Source organism: Melospiza georgiana, chromosome 7 (genome assembly GCF_028018845.1).
Source record: "Melospiza georgiana isolate bMelGeo1 chromosome 7, bMelGeo1.pri, whole genome shotgun sequence".
Taxonomy (NCBI): Eukaryota; Metazoa; Chordata; class Aves; order Passeriformes; family Passerellidae; genus Melospiza; species Melospiza georgiana.
This window is the reverse complement of record NC_080436.1, coordinates 35,642,969-35,659,178: the sequence shown is the minus strand read 5'-3', so window position 1 is coordinate 35,659,178 and position 16,210 is coordinate 35,642,969. Positions and strand designations below refer to the sequence as shown.

At 42.7% G+C, this 16,210-nt stretch overlaps 1 protein-coding gene across 1 annotated transcript in view; it reads left to right on the top strand.

Moving 5' to 3' along the window:
• Positions 1-16,210, top strand: part of LOC131085937 (von Willebrand factor D and EGF domain-containing protein-like) — a 172,589-nt gene that overhangs the window by 46,607 nt on the left and 109,772 nt on the right. The window contains exons 3-5 of the mRNA XM_058028517.1: positions 3,814-4,039; positions 6,528-6,760; positions 14,993-15,082. Coding sequence (XP_057884500.1) covers positions 3,814-4,039; positions 6,528-6,760; positions 14,993-15,082 — 549 coding nt within the window. The remainder of the gene's footprint in view (positions 1-3,813; positions 4,040-6,527; positions 6,761-14,992; positions 15,083-16,210) is intronic.

Here is a 16,210-nt window from a genome sequence, read left to right as displayed (position 1 = left end):
GGCTAGTGTGTGGCAACTTGCCTGACTCAGAAGGACCACATGCAGCTCATAATAGAAAATAAATTCATGTGTGTCATAGAGCTGCCAGGAAAACAGAAATACTTGATTTATAGCAAAATCCTTCCTTGGCCGGCCTGTAATCCTGTATCACAGCTTGCTGCAATGACTTGCTGTCTCACAGTCTGATTTTTTTACCCTCAGAAGGATTGGTCATTGCTTGTAATTTTTGCATGTTATATAACAAACCGTCTCTCAAGTGGTTTCAGTGCAAGATTGGCCAGGGCAAATGCAGGAGATCCCCATGGGGGTTTATCAGAAAGCTGCATTCTGACATCAGTGATGCCAATCCGCACTTTCTCCAGCACTGAAATGGCTCAGGGACTGCTGGTGAGGATAAAAACAGGGGGGGGGAACCACCATCCTCTTATTCCAGCATTTCAGGTTTTCCTCTGTGTGTTAACGAGAGATCCAGGCCCAGTTTTATGTATGGATCACTTTCTGCCTTTTTTCACAGCCAGAATGCACTCACATCTATTTATCTCCATGGCCCCCAGCACAGCAGAGAGATGGGTGTCTCATTAATGAATTACCTTCCCAGCCCTGCTGCAAGGCAGCAAAGGCTATTACCATCTCAGCCACCTCCACCTCTGGCTGAGAGATAAGGAAGTGAGGTACACAGAGAGTCAGTGATTTGTTATCAGCCCAAGGTCAGGCAGCCAGGGAAACTGAGGCACTGTGTGTGCCTGGCCAGAGGCAGCCCAGCAGCTGCACTCCCAGTGCTGGCACCAGTTACATTGGTAAAGGCAGCATCAGATGGATGCTGTAGCACATTTCAAGCAACAAAAGTTCTTTTACAGAGAATTGCAAGAGGATTTTTTTCATTTGGGATGGGTAGGTTGTGCTGTGTCTCCTCACCAAACCCTTTCCTAGAAGACTCTCTGAGTTTGCACACATCCATTGAAATCCAGTGCTCACCCATCCCTGCTGCTCTGCTCCCCATAACTAATTCTTCCAGCTTGTGTGGTTCCAAACACCTCCAGGGTGAACTCACTAATACCTGCGTTCAGTGTAAGTTCAAAAAGAATGTTCCAGTCCAGCAATCTTTACAGAGGCACTGAAGTTTGTGGTTTCCTTGCTGAAGAGGAAATTCAGGCTGCAGGTATCACACCCAGATGAGGATGAAGCAGAAACCATGGAGGTTCAGTTTGCATTCTTCTCCTTTCCCATGCTGCTTCTCTGGATGTTGTCTTTTCCACTTTTCCAGGTCATTACAAGTGTGTGCTCATAAGCATGCTTTGGAAACATGCTTCTCCACACCACTCCTTGCACTCCAGAAGTTGACCAGGATGCAATAAATTCCCATCTCCTGTATTTTTACCAGCACAGAAAACACTCGTATCCCATAAAGCTGTAAATAAACAAACAGAACAATCCTCTTGAAACTTACACATCATGTGGGTATTAAAGAAAGCAAGGGAAGGGATTGGTTTAAATTCCACCTAGAAGAATTTTTATGTTGGCCCCCTTTGCTTGCAGGGTGCTGGAAGGCTGCTGCTCCCCAGGGAGCTCCAGTGCCACCTGCAAGACCACCAGGACACCACACAGGGGAGGCAGGGTGAGCCTCTCTGCTCAGCTGCTGCCACTTTTTAGGAAGAAAAAATAAAACAAACCCAACAACCTTGGACAATTTCAGTGGTGTCTCTCTGGAATCCTTGTTTTCAGAAGCTTACAATAACTGGCTCCAAATGGAAATCAGACTGTGCTATGTCACCTTGTTGATTGTTTTTCTCCTACCCTGGATGTCCTGGGTGTGCACCCCTTCTCCCCTGCCCCTGCTTCCTGGCTTGAATAGCTCCCAGGTACAACTCAGCCTGCAGGAGGGAACTGGTGCGTGACATAATAAATTTATCCTTTGGCTTTCACTGCTTCCCCTGCTGTCACAAATAACGTTCGATCTTGAAAGAGAAACAGGAAACCTGGGCCAATGGGAAAAAATGCTGGGTTTTGAGTTGTTTTTTTTGTTTTTGTTTTTTTTTTTTCCCAATATGATTTATAGCCAAACACACTGAGAAGAATCACGTTCCCCGAGCTGGTCTAGTAGAGATGGTTCACTGTCATTGGCTGAAGAAATGCAAAGTGACAGCAGCAGTCATGCTCTGCTGAATATGACTGATGTCTGAGAGCAAATTATTGTCAGTATTTGGTAATAATTTCCAAACTTTAGCTCAAATACCTCTGTGCTTTGCATATTGGCAAATGCTAGGTAATGGTGCAGAAAAATGAGTCACCATTGTAATTGGCTTTGTATATTTAATAAGGCCCTGATTACACCTAATCTCCTCACTGAGGTGCTTAAATTAGAGACAGCTTTAGAGAACCATGTTCCTTTAGTCAGGAGAGAGAGCCTGACAGGTACAGAGGGCAGCTCAGATCTGAGATTCCTGAACATACATCCCTAGGTTGGGAAATGGAAATCAGTCTCTCCTGGCCATGACTCAACATGCTGTCATTTAAACCTTTTAAGACCAGTGCCTTCTGCTTTGGGATTTTCTGTATTCAGGGAATTTGTTAATAGATAAAAGCCTGAAAGCAAAAATAAAATTAAAAAAAAAAATAGAAAGTTAAGTCAAGCATATCCTGCACATATGGTTTTTCCATCTTTCATATGCGTCTCTCTTGCAGAATGAGGGAGAGGTACAGACCCCACAAATGTGTCCAGGGTGTGCTGGAAGGGCAGGAGCTGTCAGGAGCAGGGCAGATGGTTTGGGGGCAGGTGATTTAGCCTGCTTTTATGCTTTCATCCTCTTCATATAAACCAACCAAAACCAGAGGAATATACTTTGGAATCCTGTTATTGTGTCCTTTAAGCGTTTTGTCTGTGTAAAGCCACTGCTCAAAACCGTGCAAGACATTTTCATCCCCACCCACACAGCTTTTTCACTGACCCTCCAGGTTCACACAGGCTCTTGGGTTTTAGTGATCTCCACTTTCAGGAAAGGGAATGAAATCTTGTGATTCCGATGAGAATTATTTGGGCAAGCTTCTATCCGTTTCCCTGCACTTCTTGTCATCCCATTCACTTTTATTGTTTTCACTTGGTACCAGAATTTTTCCTTTTTCTTTTTTTATAATGTTTCATTTCTTCTGTCTCTTTGTTTACTTTTCTTCCCTGATTTCAGGATTTTAATTGGAGTAATTTTGGCAAGTTTTGGTCATTTTCACTGCCCCTCATTTCATCTCAGTCCATTTGGTTGTAGTCACTCAGTTTCCTAATTTTCTGGTTTTATTCAATTGCATTATTTTTGATCATATCTCCCTTCCAAAGTGTGTATTGGTCTTTGTTCTCTGATTTCAAGATTTCAATGAGGATTATTTGGGCAAGATTTGGTCCAATTCCCTCCACTTCTTGTCATCTCACTCACTTTTATTATTTTCACTTGGTACCGGAATTTTTCCTTTTTCTTTTTTTTTTAATGTTTCATTTCTTCAAATTCTTCTCCTGTCTCTTTGTTTACTTTTCTTCCCCGATTTCAGGATCTTAATTGTAGTAATTTTGGCAAGTTTTGGTTGTTTGCACTACCCCTCATTTAATCTCAGTCCATTTGGTTGTAGTCGCTCCATTTCCAAATTTTCCAGATTTTTTTTTTGTTTTATTGCATTTTATTTGATCACATCAAATGAAATCAACTTGATCATATCAAATTCTTCTTTCCAGAGTGTTTGTTAGACTTTGTTCTCTGATTCCACGATTCCGTTCCTTTTCCTGAACGGAATCTTACCGTACTCAAACGTCTCCTTTGTGTGCGCCCTCAGATGAACAAATGCGGGACCCAAGCGCCGGTGTGGCTGTCCCTGAAGTCGGAATCTCTGCCAGCTCCAGGGGAGAGCAAGAGGCTGACGGGCTGTGCCAGCTGGCAGGGCTTTGGGGGCGCCAGGGACTGCTGCCTGTTCCGCATCCCCGTCGCCGTCAGGAACTGCGGCGCTTTCTTTGTCTATCTCCTGCAGCCCACCCCGGGATGCATGGGCTACTGTGCAGAAGGTGAGGAGCAGCACAGAATTCATCAATAAGATTGCTTGTGCCTCTCAGGCTGGGTGCTCAAAGGCCCCGTGTTGCAGCGCGCATCTCGCTGACCTTGCGAGTCAAGCGTCGCTGCCGCTAAGGCGTGGAGCGTGTGGGAAATAAATCAGTGGCAGTCCAAGGTGTTCCTGAAGAATAGCTCCTATTACCAGTGCAAAATGTAATCTGGTGTGTATTGCTGGAGCGTTCTCTGCTTGGTCACAGCTCACGTGTAACCTTTCCCACTGTCTTTGGCTCCACTTTGGCTTGAAGTTGCAAAGCGAGTGAGCCGAGGCATCTCAGCTGTACCCAGGCTCTGTATCCAGGAGACTGTCTCTAAGGCCTCTCCTTATCTTTAATAATACAGTCTCCCCCCTCAAAAAAAGGTAATTCTGAAACTCTGCAAGGAGGAAAAAAAAAAACCAACCAAATTGATAACATCTTTTTCATGACATTTATATAATTGTTCTCGTCAGAAATAATTTTCAGCCTACTACGAGAGATGTAACCCCTGCTCGGTAGCTAGGAAACAAAGGGAAAGCAGAAAGCAATTGCTCATTCAGTTAAACCTCCTGAACTTTGGAGCATGGCCAGGTGCATGTAGATTTCATCAGAAAACATGCTTCTTTCTCAAAATGAAAAAATTACCTTTATACTTTCCTTTTAGTGTTTTTGGACAGAAACATGACACTGAGAAACTAGGGTTATCAGCTTTTCAATTTTCAAACTCCAAGCTTAAATAAATTTTAAAGAGAAAGATAACTATTTTCTTATCTTTATCAATATTTTAACATTCCTACTTGAAGAAGAGGAAGGAAGGAAGAAAGGCTCAAAGGACATGAGATTAATTCAGTATTAGAAATAAAAAAATCCATTAAAATAAATGAAACCGATTCTTACTCAGAAATTACTTTTTAACTGAATAGTCATTTTTCAGTTTAAGCTTGGCTTTTTTATAAACTATAAGATTTCCACTACTCTTGTTCAAAGAACTTTTTTGCCGATACATTTTGGGTGAATAATTTTGTCCTATTTGATGATTCATACCTGTTCGGTGATATAAAGCCACCTACATTTCTAAGAAAATAATGCTTATCCCTTCCCAATCTCATTTTCAGAGAGGTGCAGTCCTTTAGAGTCTTTATTTCTAGCCTTTAGTTTTCGCAGTCTCATGCATTGGATGGAAAAAAACCCCAAATCTGGAGTTTTTTTACTGTGTTTTTTTACCTCATGGCTTCAATTCAGCTGTAAATATTGCACCACAGGAGGCTCAGCTGGGTCCAGCTGCCATGGCTTTGTGTTGGGGTCAATTCCCTGGCTCCTTCTGCTGGAGGCTCAGGAGCAGGACAGCAATCAGCGCTCCTGAGCTGCAAAACAAGCTGAATTTAAAACTCCGTAACTTGGCAGAAAGGACACAGCTGGGAAAAGCAGAGTTCGTGCTTGCAATTCCACTCACATCGTCCCCTGAGCTGATCACCTAACTCTGTCCTTCTGGGATAATTTCCTGCACACAGCCATGATGTGAGCCACGGTTTGAGGCAGCTCCTCTAAGAAATGAAATACAAAAGGGTATAAACAACTGGTCTTTATTCATTTTTTAAGTAACTTGTTTCTTGCCTCTTGCTGTTTGCCCTGGACAGATGTTAACACATTGGTTCTCTGTTCTGCTAGAACAGCTTCATATTTTATTCTCTTGGGTTCCCACATATTATATTTTCTACACTTGTCTGGAAAAATTACTTAATTTATCCTTTCAAAGCATCTGAACCAGCTTCATGTTTTGCTTGAGTCTGGGTCCCTAGAGATGAAAAACATCCCCTTACACTATTATACCTTTCTTTGTTTCTACTTTCTAGGGGAGTTTAACAGGAAGAAAGGTTTCAGACTTCATTACTTGTTGAAGCCTACAGAAAGCAAGCTGTATTTTTAGAGCAATAGCATTATTCTGGGCAGAGGGAGACTATATTGAGCAGACCTAGCCTAGACACGTCCTAAAAAAGCCTGGAAAGGATGTTCAGTAAGGCAATAGAGGCTGGCTGCTTTCTGGGAGTCAGTTTGCCTCTGCAAAATAGTGATTTCTCATATCTCTCCTGGGCTTCTTGCAAAACTTGGATCAAAAGGCTGTGCTCCAAGGAAGTGCAAAGCTGAGGGCCTTTGCCAGAGTAATTAATTTGTATTAATCTGAGTGCTTCATTTCAATAATGTTTTTCTCACTGCCAAATTAAAAAAAAAATTCAAAACCAGAAGGTCAGATGGTAGTCAGCAATAGGTAGTCAGGACACAATTAGCAATTTTTGCATTTCATACAAAACACACCTTCTTGCTTGCATGGTTACTAATTAAGTCACCAGAAGACAAAACGTAGTGCTCATCCCATGTTTAATTACACTGACATCTTCTTGTTAGGTGAACAACCATAACAGCAAAATAAGTTTTTGTGCTCCATCCCTCTTTTGCTCTCCTTTTCCAGAGAAGCTCTCAAGCCCGGCTTTGCAACCATGGATCACCCCCGAGCTCGTGCAAGGCCGAGTGCACCTGAAGTGCAGCTACAGCCCCGCTGCCCCTGAGCCCCCAGTGCAGTTCAGGGTGCTCTGGTCTCGCCTCTCCGGCCCTGGGAAGAGGGAGCAGATCCACCAGGAGACGACCCTGCAGCCGTTTTCCTACATAGAGATGGACGGCGCGAATCTCCGCCTGGGAGACACGGTAACGCCACTGCCTCCAGCAGCACAGGGGATCCAACCTCCCTCCCAAACCTCTGTGGGGTTTTTATTAGTGCTGCTCCTCACTCCTGTGCTTAGAGCTACTGCCCAAAAAGAGATCTGAGACTGTTTCATGGCAAGATTATTTAATAACATTAACCGGGTTCAGGACCTGTAAAATTTCTGTGAATCACAGTGAGTTCTTGGAAGGTACTTTACTTTTTTTATTGATTATTTTATTATTATTTTTCATTTTATTATTACCTTTTATTTTATTCCTACATTTATTTTTTTTTTTTTTTTTTTTATTATTTACCTTTTATTTTACTCCTGCGTGGAGATGGACGGCGCAAATCTCCGTCTTGGAGACACAGTAATGCCACCTGCCTTCAGCAGCACAGGTCACACAAACAGAGGGCATCAAACCTCCTTCCTAAACCTCTGTGGGGTTTTTATTAGGGCTGCTCCTCACTCCTTGTGCTTAGAGCTACTGCCCAAAAAGAGATCTGAGACTGTTCCATGGCAAGATTATTTAATAACATTAACTGGGTTCAGGACCTGTAAAATTTCTGTGAATCACAACGAGTTCTTGGAAGGTATTTTGTCACGTTCTAAAGGCAAATTGAATATTTGCAGTTACATTACACCTTGAATGCTGTGGGGTTTGTATAAGTGGTGGGTACAGGTGCCTGAGACAATTTTTGTTTAGTACTTTTTGTATCTTGCAGCAGAGGCAGGCTCAGCTGCATGCACTCAGTAATTTTTATATCCATGGACCAGAGACACAATAACATCTTTTCACAGGGAAAAAAAATATATTACACATTTTAAAATAGAGGGAGATTCATTTTATGGGATTTTTTTAACTTTGTTCTGCCTCTCTGATTCCAAATTCCTGGTTCAATAGCATACTGAAAGATAGAGTTCATTACAAAACAATCTTTAAGAAGTATATTTGATGGCTTACACAGCAACAATGATCTGCTCTCAACAGCAACAACAACAAAACAGAAACCAATACAGATGTGAAAATAAAGAATTGACTTGTGTATGAATTCATGGCCTTTTATGGTACAGAAACAAGACTTTTAAACTTAAATTAGGTTCATAACTTTTACAGGCAGAGGGACATTAGTGATGCTGCAGCAAACAGAATAAATAGGGATAATGTCCTGGTGTTGAAAGTAGGTTGGAAATAGTCTTGGCATTTTGCAGCTCTTCTTTGAGATCATGGGATCATAGAATACCAGCCTCCACAGAGGGTTCAGGGTTCATCTGGTCTAAATTTTATTGGCAAAAGCACAGTCTAGACAAGAGAGTCCAGCACCCTTTCCTGCTGAACCTGAAGTGCCCAATGCTGGGAAATCCACCAGTGCTGAGATTATTCCGATGGATAACTGCTCTCATTGTGAAAAAAATTATTTTGTGGTCAATCTGAATTTTCCCTCATCTTTTCCATGTTCCTACTTGTAAAAAGGGATCCTCCATCTTCTTTGTATCCACTCTTTAAAAGCTGGAAAATGGGGATGAGGTTTTCCCTTAGCCTTCTTTTATCAAGGCCTCATGATGCCCTCACATGTTATAAGATGAGGCAGATAATTCTGCCAGTTTAAAGACAAGTTTGTGCTATGAAGAGATATTCTCGTCCAAATTATTTCACTTGCAATCACTTCAAATCTTGTTTTAACAGTCCTGAGGGATTCAGAGAAAATATGGTTCTGTTAACGAGTAGCATTGCCAAATCTTTATAAGACTATTTTTATTGTATTGAGTTTCCAGTAAGCCCTTCTTTGTCCTCTGCTGAAAGCACGTGTTTAATTTAGTGGGTTTAGTGAGACTAAAGCATTCTCTTCCTTGTTAGGCTTTTTTAAAGGTCTTCATGGCCTATTAGACTAATTATAATTATCCATAAATCATCACGGGTGAAACCCAAGCGACGAAGCTGCAGCTGCAACTGAGAATTCAGTTTTACAAAATAAAGACTTTAAAAACAGCATGTCACTGTTGGCCATCCCAGTCTGGGTGTCTAACAGGAGTCAAAAGAGACTCTCACCTCCTGTGGTGTAAATCTGAAGAAATTTAGCATTTTTAGGGCTGCCCTAGAGGAAAGCTGATGGCACTAAAAGAGGAATCAAACCCTGGCCCCAAATTCCACCATACAGAGGAAATGGGTAACTTTCACCTGCCCAGGAAAGATGCAGATGGAAGAATATTCTCTCAGGCACTATTAAAGGGAGGCCAGATTTGCACTGATATGAGAGAGGACAAAATAAATCAGGAGCACTTTCCAGTATTTTCCCCTTCTCCATGCAGAGCCCAGTGGGAGCATCCCCAAGGCTGAGCACTGCCAGGGTGCACGAGGGGCATTCAAGGCAGAATTTGGCCCCCAGGACAGAGAATTTGCAGCATTTTGAAAATTAATTGCCTTTTTTGAACCTTTTTAACTGATAGTCTCTACTTGCACAATAGCCTGCATTTGGTTCCACACATTCATGGCCTGAAATCAGCATCTTCTCTGTTCCTTTCTTGACAAAAAAAAACACTGCCAAGCAAGATGATTTTTTTTTTTTACATCACTTTTTGGGTGGTTGATGTCAATGCTATTCTTTGTAAAAACACCTCCAGGCAATAGGTCAGTCACATAATGGAATAGCTATTGATATATTTTAATACGCAGTCAAACCTTAGAGAAGAGTTGAGATTTACCAGCCAACATCCCTGAACTTGTATTGACTAAACAGCCAGTTATTTTTTAATAGCCATCATGTGTCCTTTCTTCCCCCGCTCTTTGAGTTCCAATTTTGTTATTTCAGACAGTAATGCTGGCAGCACAATGTTCATGAAACTATTGCAGTCTTAAATAAATCTATACCATGCCACTATTTCTCTATAAGCTCTGAAAGGAGCCCACTCCATCTGATATGAAAATCCTGGCATTCCTAAGCCTTATTTATGTGATAGTGACAGAGGTCATTTCATTCCTCGAGGCACAGCCATCTATAAATTATAGCAGCACACTGTGAGTAATGAGTTATGCTAGGAAAGAAAGGTGTTTAGGAGAAAACTGGGCAGATTTTGCTCAGCACAGCAATCCAAAAGTTCACGTGGTGAGGAGCAATTGTCACCCTACATAAACCATGGTGCCGGTTGTAAAATAAGAATGTTTAAGCAAAACCAGCCTTTCTGAGCTCTCTGATAGAAGTGGCTGCTTTGCATGGCACTCTGCAACAGAAGGAGATTAAGCCCCAGCCAAACAGATAGCAAATTATTGCCTCAATCTATAAAATAACTATTTTTCTCTCACAAGGGAAAAAGCATGAAATTTCATAGAGTGTTTGGGATTGGAAGAGAGCCCAAAGATCATCCAGCTCCAACCCCCCTGCAAGGCCAGGGACACCTTTTTGTAGGCCAGGTTGCTCCAAACTCCATCCCAGCTGGCCTTAAACACCTCCAGTGATGAGGCAAGAGATCTTACAGCCCTGTTGTTCTTGGTGCTGAAGGAAGCCAGACCTTGCAGAGCACTTACACCTCATCTCTCAAGGAAACAGGATTTTTGTCTTATTGCCAGCACTTCTAAGAAATGCCCCAGTTCAGCCCAGGGCAGAGAAGCAGCTCATTCCAGATGATGAATTCACTACATTTATTGCATTTAGATGAAAAATCCTGGGCATATGGGCTCATAAATGTTAAATCATATTAAGTCTGCACCTATGGAAATACTCAAGCACTTAGAAGGCCATCTTGAGGGTTTGCCCCTTCTCCTCTCCCAGAAATAGCAAGGTTTCATCCTACAGACCCCATTCAGCACTGGCTCTCAGCATCTCCCCTCTGGGGTCACTTCATGCCCTTGGCTCAGCTCCCTCTGACTCAGACTCTGTCACTGCCCAGCTCAGAGGACTCCAAAGACAAAGTGGCATCTCCCCATCTTAACCACTAATTCCCTCCCAGCCAGTGGATTTGTCAAAATCAACAGGAATAGGAAGACCTGCCTGTTTGTAGGTCACAGCTGAGTTTACAGTTTCTCCCTCAACCTTCAGGTAGAAAATGAGAAGCATCCCCACAGAAACAGAGCTCTAGGTGAACTTGAGCAGAGATTTTAAAGCAGAAAGGGTCAGAGAGCTGATAAAACTCTGCAGGTGATGAAACACCTCGCTATTACCCTGGGAAAACTTCCTTCCCTAGCAGAATGCTGACCCAGAGCCAGCTCCCACACACTGCCCGGCCATGTGGCACCTGGGGAGGAAGAGCTGCCAGCAGCAAAGTGAGCAGGGCTGGGCTGCCCACAGGGCCAGGTCACACAGCTGCACCTGCTCCCTCCTCTGCACAGCCACAGCCCCTCACAGGCAGTGATTTGTGTTCTAAAGCTGCAAGGTCTAGTTCATTAATTAAATCAAAGACAGGTTCTCCCGGCTTTCCCCTTCCTGCTAACCCTTCCCAGAGACTTTGTTCCTACCCCTTCCTGCAAATACCTACAGCCAGATCATTTTCTCAAGCTAATGAGAACTATTTTTCTTTTCCTCCAGCTTCCCTAGAAATGTCATCCCTCAGTTCTGCTCATCCTTTGCTCTTTTCATCAAGGCTGCAAACACCAGCTCCCTCCCAGCTGCCAGCAGAGTTTCTAACCCCAGCCCATTAGTGTTTAATGGAGAAGGCAAAGGCAGCTGCAGTGCCCCAGAGCCACCAGGACACACCTTTCACCTGGCCTGGGGACTCCCTGCCCTGCCTCCACCTTCCATCCTGGAGTGTCACCCTGAGCCCTGCAGCCCCAGCCTGCCCTGACATGGGGGGTACTGCAGGAGGAGGATCAGCCCCAGGGTTAATAATCACCTTCCTGTTAATAATCATCACCTTCTGCACCTTCTGCAGGTCCCAGGTTGCCCTGCTGAGGGAATGGCAGCAGGAGGTGACCCTAAAGGGCTCCTTATGGGGAAAAGGGAGCTCCCCACAGCTGCCTTGGTTAACTGAGGCCCCTGTATGATGGAGAGGGAAAAGCTGGATCTGCTGGCAAATGTCCCCATCTTTGCCCCAGCCTGGGCTCCCCACACCACATTCAGAATTATTTAGGGGAAAAGGTGAAATTGAAGACATTATTATCATCAAAACAAGTAGAAACAACTGATTTGGAGGAAACATGAAATCTGAAAGCTACAGGGGAAAATACCCACATTTTAATGGGAAAGTTACTAAGGAGAAATTTTCTGGGGATGGTCACAGGTCCTAGGATTAAAATATTCTCCTGAATTGTTTCACAGAACTAACTGACCCTCACCAAATTAATGAATGACTTCTGCCTTTAGCTAAAGAAGCTGCTCATGGGGCTCCTGTCAAAATGGGTACAATTCTGTTTGAGTCCATGGAAGGGGGGAAATTTGCTCCAACACACACAAAGGGAGACACTTCTTACCTAAAAAGCCTTTTTTGATAAGAGTTTTGTGCCTAGAAGAAGTTTTCTGCCCTATTATGGGAAGTTTTGCCAGCACACAGGGAAAACAAAGCATCCCATGTTAAAAAGCAATCCAGTCGTCCTGTCCAAGGGTACCTGTCCCTTTAAAAGAGGTGATGAAAAATAGAATTTGAATTTTTTTAACAGATCCAATGAGTTTGTGGAAAAATACTTCCTAACTTGTCACGGCCATCAGCATACTGCTGTCAGTGGTGCTTTTATCTCTTTGCTTTAAAAAGGCTGCATCCTGAGATGGGTGTAGGGGGGGAAGAGAAAAAGAGAAAGAAAAAGTTGATTACTGAAGTGCAGAAAAAAGAGTTAGTATTTAGCTGAAGGCAAAAAAATCCCTCCTCCTTGGGATGACTATCATAATTATGCGACAAGTTGTCAACCTGTAGCTCAGGATCTGATGAACATTGCTGATTGTGAGGTGTGCACCCAACAAGGGTGGGAATTATATAAAAGACAGAAATAACATGTAAATTTTGATGGCTGTCCATACATTTTGAATTTTTAAAGTTTGTGCTGACCTCCAAAAGCACTGAAGATTGAGCTGGGATGGACTGATATCCACAGATATCTCTGTGTGTCATTAGGGAGTACGTTTTTATTTGAGTGTTTGGCGCTTTACCTATGAAATATACCTCTAAAATAGATATGAGAGGAAATACGGCGAGGCTGGGTTCTGTTTTTTGCCAGAATATCACTTTGGGGAAGATCACCAGGCCATCCTCTGTCAGTGCTGGGCATCCCTGTGCCCGTCCCTGGCAGCTGCTGCTCCCTCCCTGGCACAAACACTCCTCGTGCTGGGCTCAGAGGGAATCTCAGTGTGAACATTCTTGGTTAAAAGCACTGAAGCCAAAAGTGCAAACAGCCCAGGGAGTGCACATACATCACCTGCAATGTGGGTGCAGGTGATCTGCTCCATGAGCTCTGCAAGGGGGTCAGTGCTGTTTGTTTTTGGCAGGGGGAATGTGCATTATCTGAACTCTCTCTCTCTGCTGTCACCACCTTGCCAGTTCCTGATTTTGCAGACTCTCCCTGTGGCAGCAGCAGGAGAAGCTGCAGGAGCACGATCAACCCTCACTTTCTGCCTTCCCAGCAGAAGAGGTGTTTTGGAAAGTCTGTAAGCCGAGCACAAGCCTTGAGGGGAGGATTGGAGATAATAAATATCTAATGATAACAGGGCCTTATTACCTTGAGGAGACAACAGCTTGCTCTCCTTCAGAGCCAGGCTGGATAACTATGAAATATCTGAGGAATTTTAACTGTAAAGTGTCTCTGTGAGGTGAGATCTGTCTGTTTTTCCCCCAGTACACCCAGTACGACCTCAAGGCTTCCATCTTGTTAATGTAACAAATGGCACCATTTTCACTGGGCCAAACTGTCTGCAAGAGAGTGAGAAAAATTGTGAAGGTAAAACCATCCCAAAAGGCACATAAGCCTGGGACTGAGCTGAACTGGAAATAATCCACTTGAAGAGCACAGAAAACACTTGTTTTTCCCCACAGCCCTACAAACGGCCCTGTATTGCTGGTGGGGAATTTCTGCTCTGCACAAATGAGGTGGGAAAGAGGATTCCTCAGTTTGGAGGGAACTCATGGCTTGATGGTAACGAGGAGGGACTTTTAGGGTGCTAAAAGAAACATTCAGGATGTTATGAAGTTCATGATGACATGAATCTGGGAATATCCTGGTGCAGAACCTGCTTTGCAGGTAGTGGTCATGAGGGTCGTGCCTGAGGCAGCAGGTGAGAGCTACAAGCATCAGCATGGCCAGTGAGTGATGCTGGAAAAATCCATCCAAAGGCATTTGTTATAGTGGAAAATAAATTGGACTGGTCCAGTTCTTCCTTGTGGGTTACTTGAGGCTTAAAAAAGGCAGCAGCTATAAATATGTCATCTGAGTATCTGGAATTTGATTTAATGTGTCACAATCTGTTACTTCATTTCCAAGAAGACTAAAAAAAAAAAAAATTCAGAACTACAGTTTCAGAGTCTATTGTCATTTGCTGTAAGGAAAATTTCTGTATTTTAATCTTATGGTCCTAGAAATGATTTTTGCAATTTGGTTTTTCTGAAACCAATGAAACATTAAGTTGGCAGATGGTGTGCAGGCTCAGCAGAGATAAAAGTTGTGTGGCTGTGCTAGGAATACAACATAAGTGTCCTAGTACATTGTGTTTGGAGGAGTTTTTTATTTGGGTGAATTTCATTTTTTTAATACAATATAAACCCTGTAGGCACATGTGCATCATCTTTTATAAAACTATAAGGGAAAAAAAGGAGCTTCTCTTATTGCTGACACAGTTTCTGAGACTGGATGACTGTCAAACAAATTTAAATTTTAAAATAAAATGCTTACAAATGTGGTACAGAGAGCAGATGCTTGATCAGTGGACAGACTGGGGTCTGGGATCCCAAGAGCAAATGTCTGAATTCTGACAGTGATATCTATGAACAATGTAGGTTTTTGTTAGTAAAATGAGTCAAAATCACAAAACAAGATGTTTAAAGAAAGAAGAAAAACACGTCGTAAGAAGAAGAAAACACATCGTAAGCATAAAGTGTAATTAATTGTTGAAACAACAGCCATTTTCTTTGCTTATTAAATGCATCAAAAATTCTTCCAAATCTCAAAATTTTCACAAAATATTCCCAAATCCTAAATCCCCCAAATATATCTCAGCAGTAGAATGAAAGCTTAAAAACTCTGAGCAACAGGAAGATGCACAATTATACGAATGTTACTCAAGAAATGCTATAGCATGTGATGTTTATTTATTTATTTCAGGTCTTCTGCACTGTCACAGCTTTTAGGAGGGGCTCTCCTGAGCAGCTGTCACTGCCTGAGGACAGCAAAGGTTTCTATGCTGGGATCAAGGTAACACCCATGGCCCTGAGTCACTAACTAGGGAGTATTTGAAAATCATGATGAAGAAACATGAGTCCTGATCATCACAAGCAGCACTGTTCACTGTGGGCTAATGGCTTTCAGTTTGTCTGCAAAACACCCTGAGGCACCACTGGCACTGTTGTGGTGTTTGTGAGGTCCCCAGGACGAGGTGAGAGATGAGAACCTGACTCCAAGTTCTCAGAAGGTTGATGCATTATTTTATGATATTATATTCTATTAAAAGAAAATTATATACTAAAACTATACTAAAGAAAGAGAAAGGAGACATCAGATAATAAAAACCCGTGACAGACTTAGAGAGGCTAACACAGCTGGCTGCGATTGGCCATTAATTAAAAACAATTCACATGTTTGTATAAACAATTCTCCAAATCACATTCCAGAGCAGCAAAAGATGGAGAAGCTGAGGCTTCTTATCTTGCCAGGAGAAGAAATCCTGGTGAAGGGATTTTTCATAAAATATCACGGTGACATGGCACCATGTACCACAAAGTATGGGAAAGCTCCATGTGCCAGTAAATGTGCCCTGAACAGCTCTGGGGGTTTTGTGGGTTTGGAAGACACACCCAAAAACCTACAAACCTACAAACCAAGGATGCACAATTCTGTTGTAAATTAACCAGGACAAAGTGAAGACAAAATATGAATTTTTATCTATCATCCTGTTACGATCAGGCATTACAAAACAGAAGTTGCTGAAGATAAATTCATACTGGGTGCAAGGACCAGGTCTAATCCCACTCAAGGATTAGGCTGTCAGGAGATTTTTGGGATCTTCTAAGTATCTCAGTGTCATGCCTCCATGAAAGGGGCTTCAAACATCTGGCAGCACATTCTATGTGGCATCTGAAGAACAGTTTCTGGGGAATTTTTTTAAATGTCAGGATTTTCCAGGGAGTAGAAATTCCCATTTCCAACCAGCCCTGGGTGCTGTTTCTGCTCTTTTCCCAGGACAATGGGCAGACAGAAAAGGCACAACCCCAGCTTTCTCTCCAAACCTGTAATATCTATGTGCAGAGCAATTTTTCTTCCTGGGAAGGGGAATTGGTGAAAAATTGTAATTATTATGCACCTGGTGCAAACTACAAGCATAGA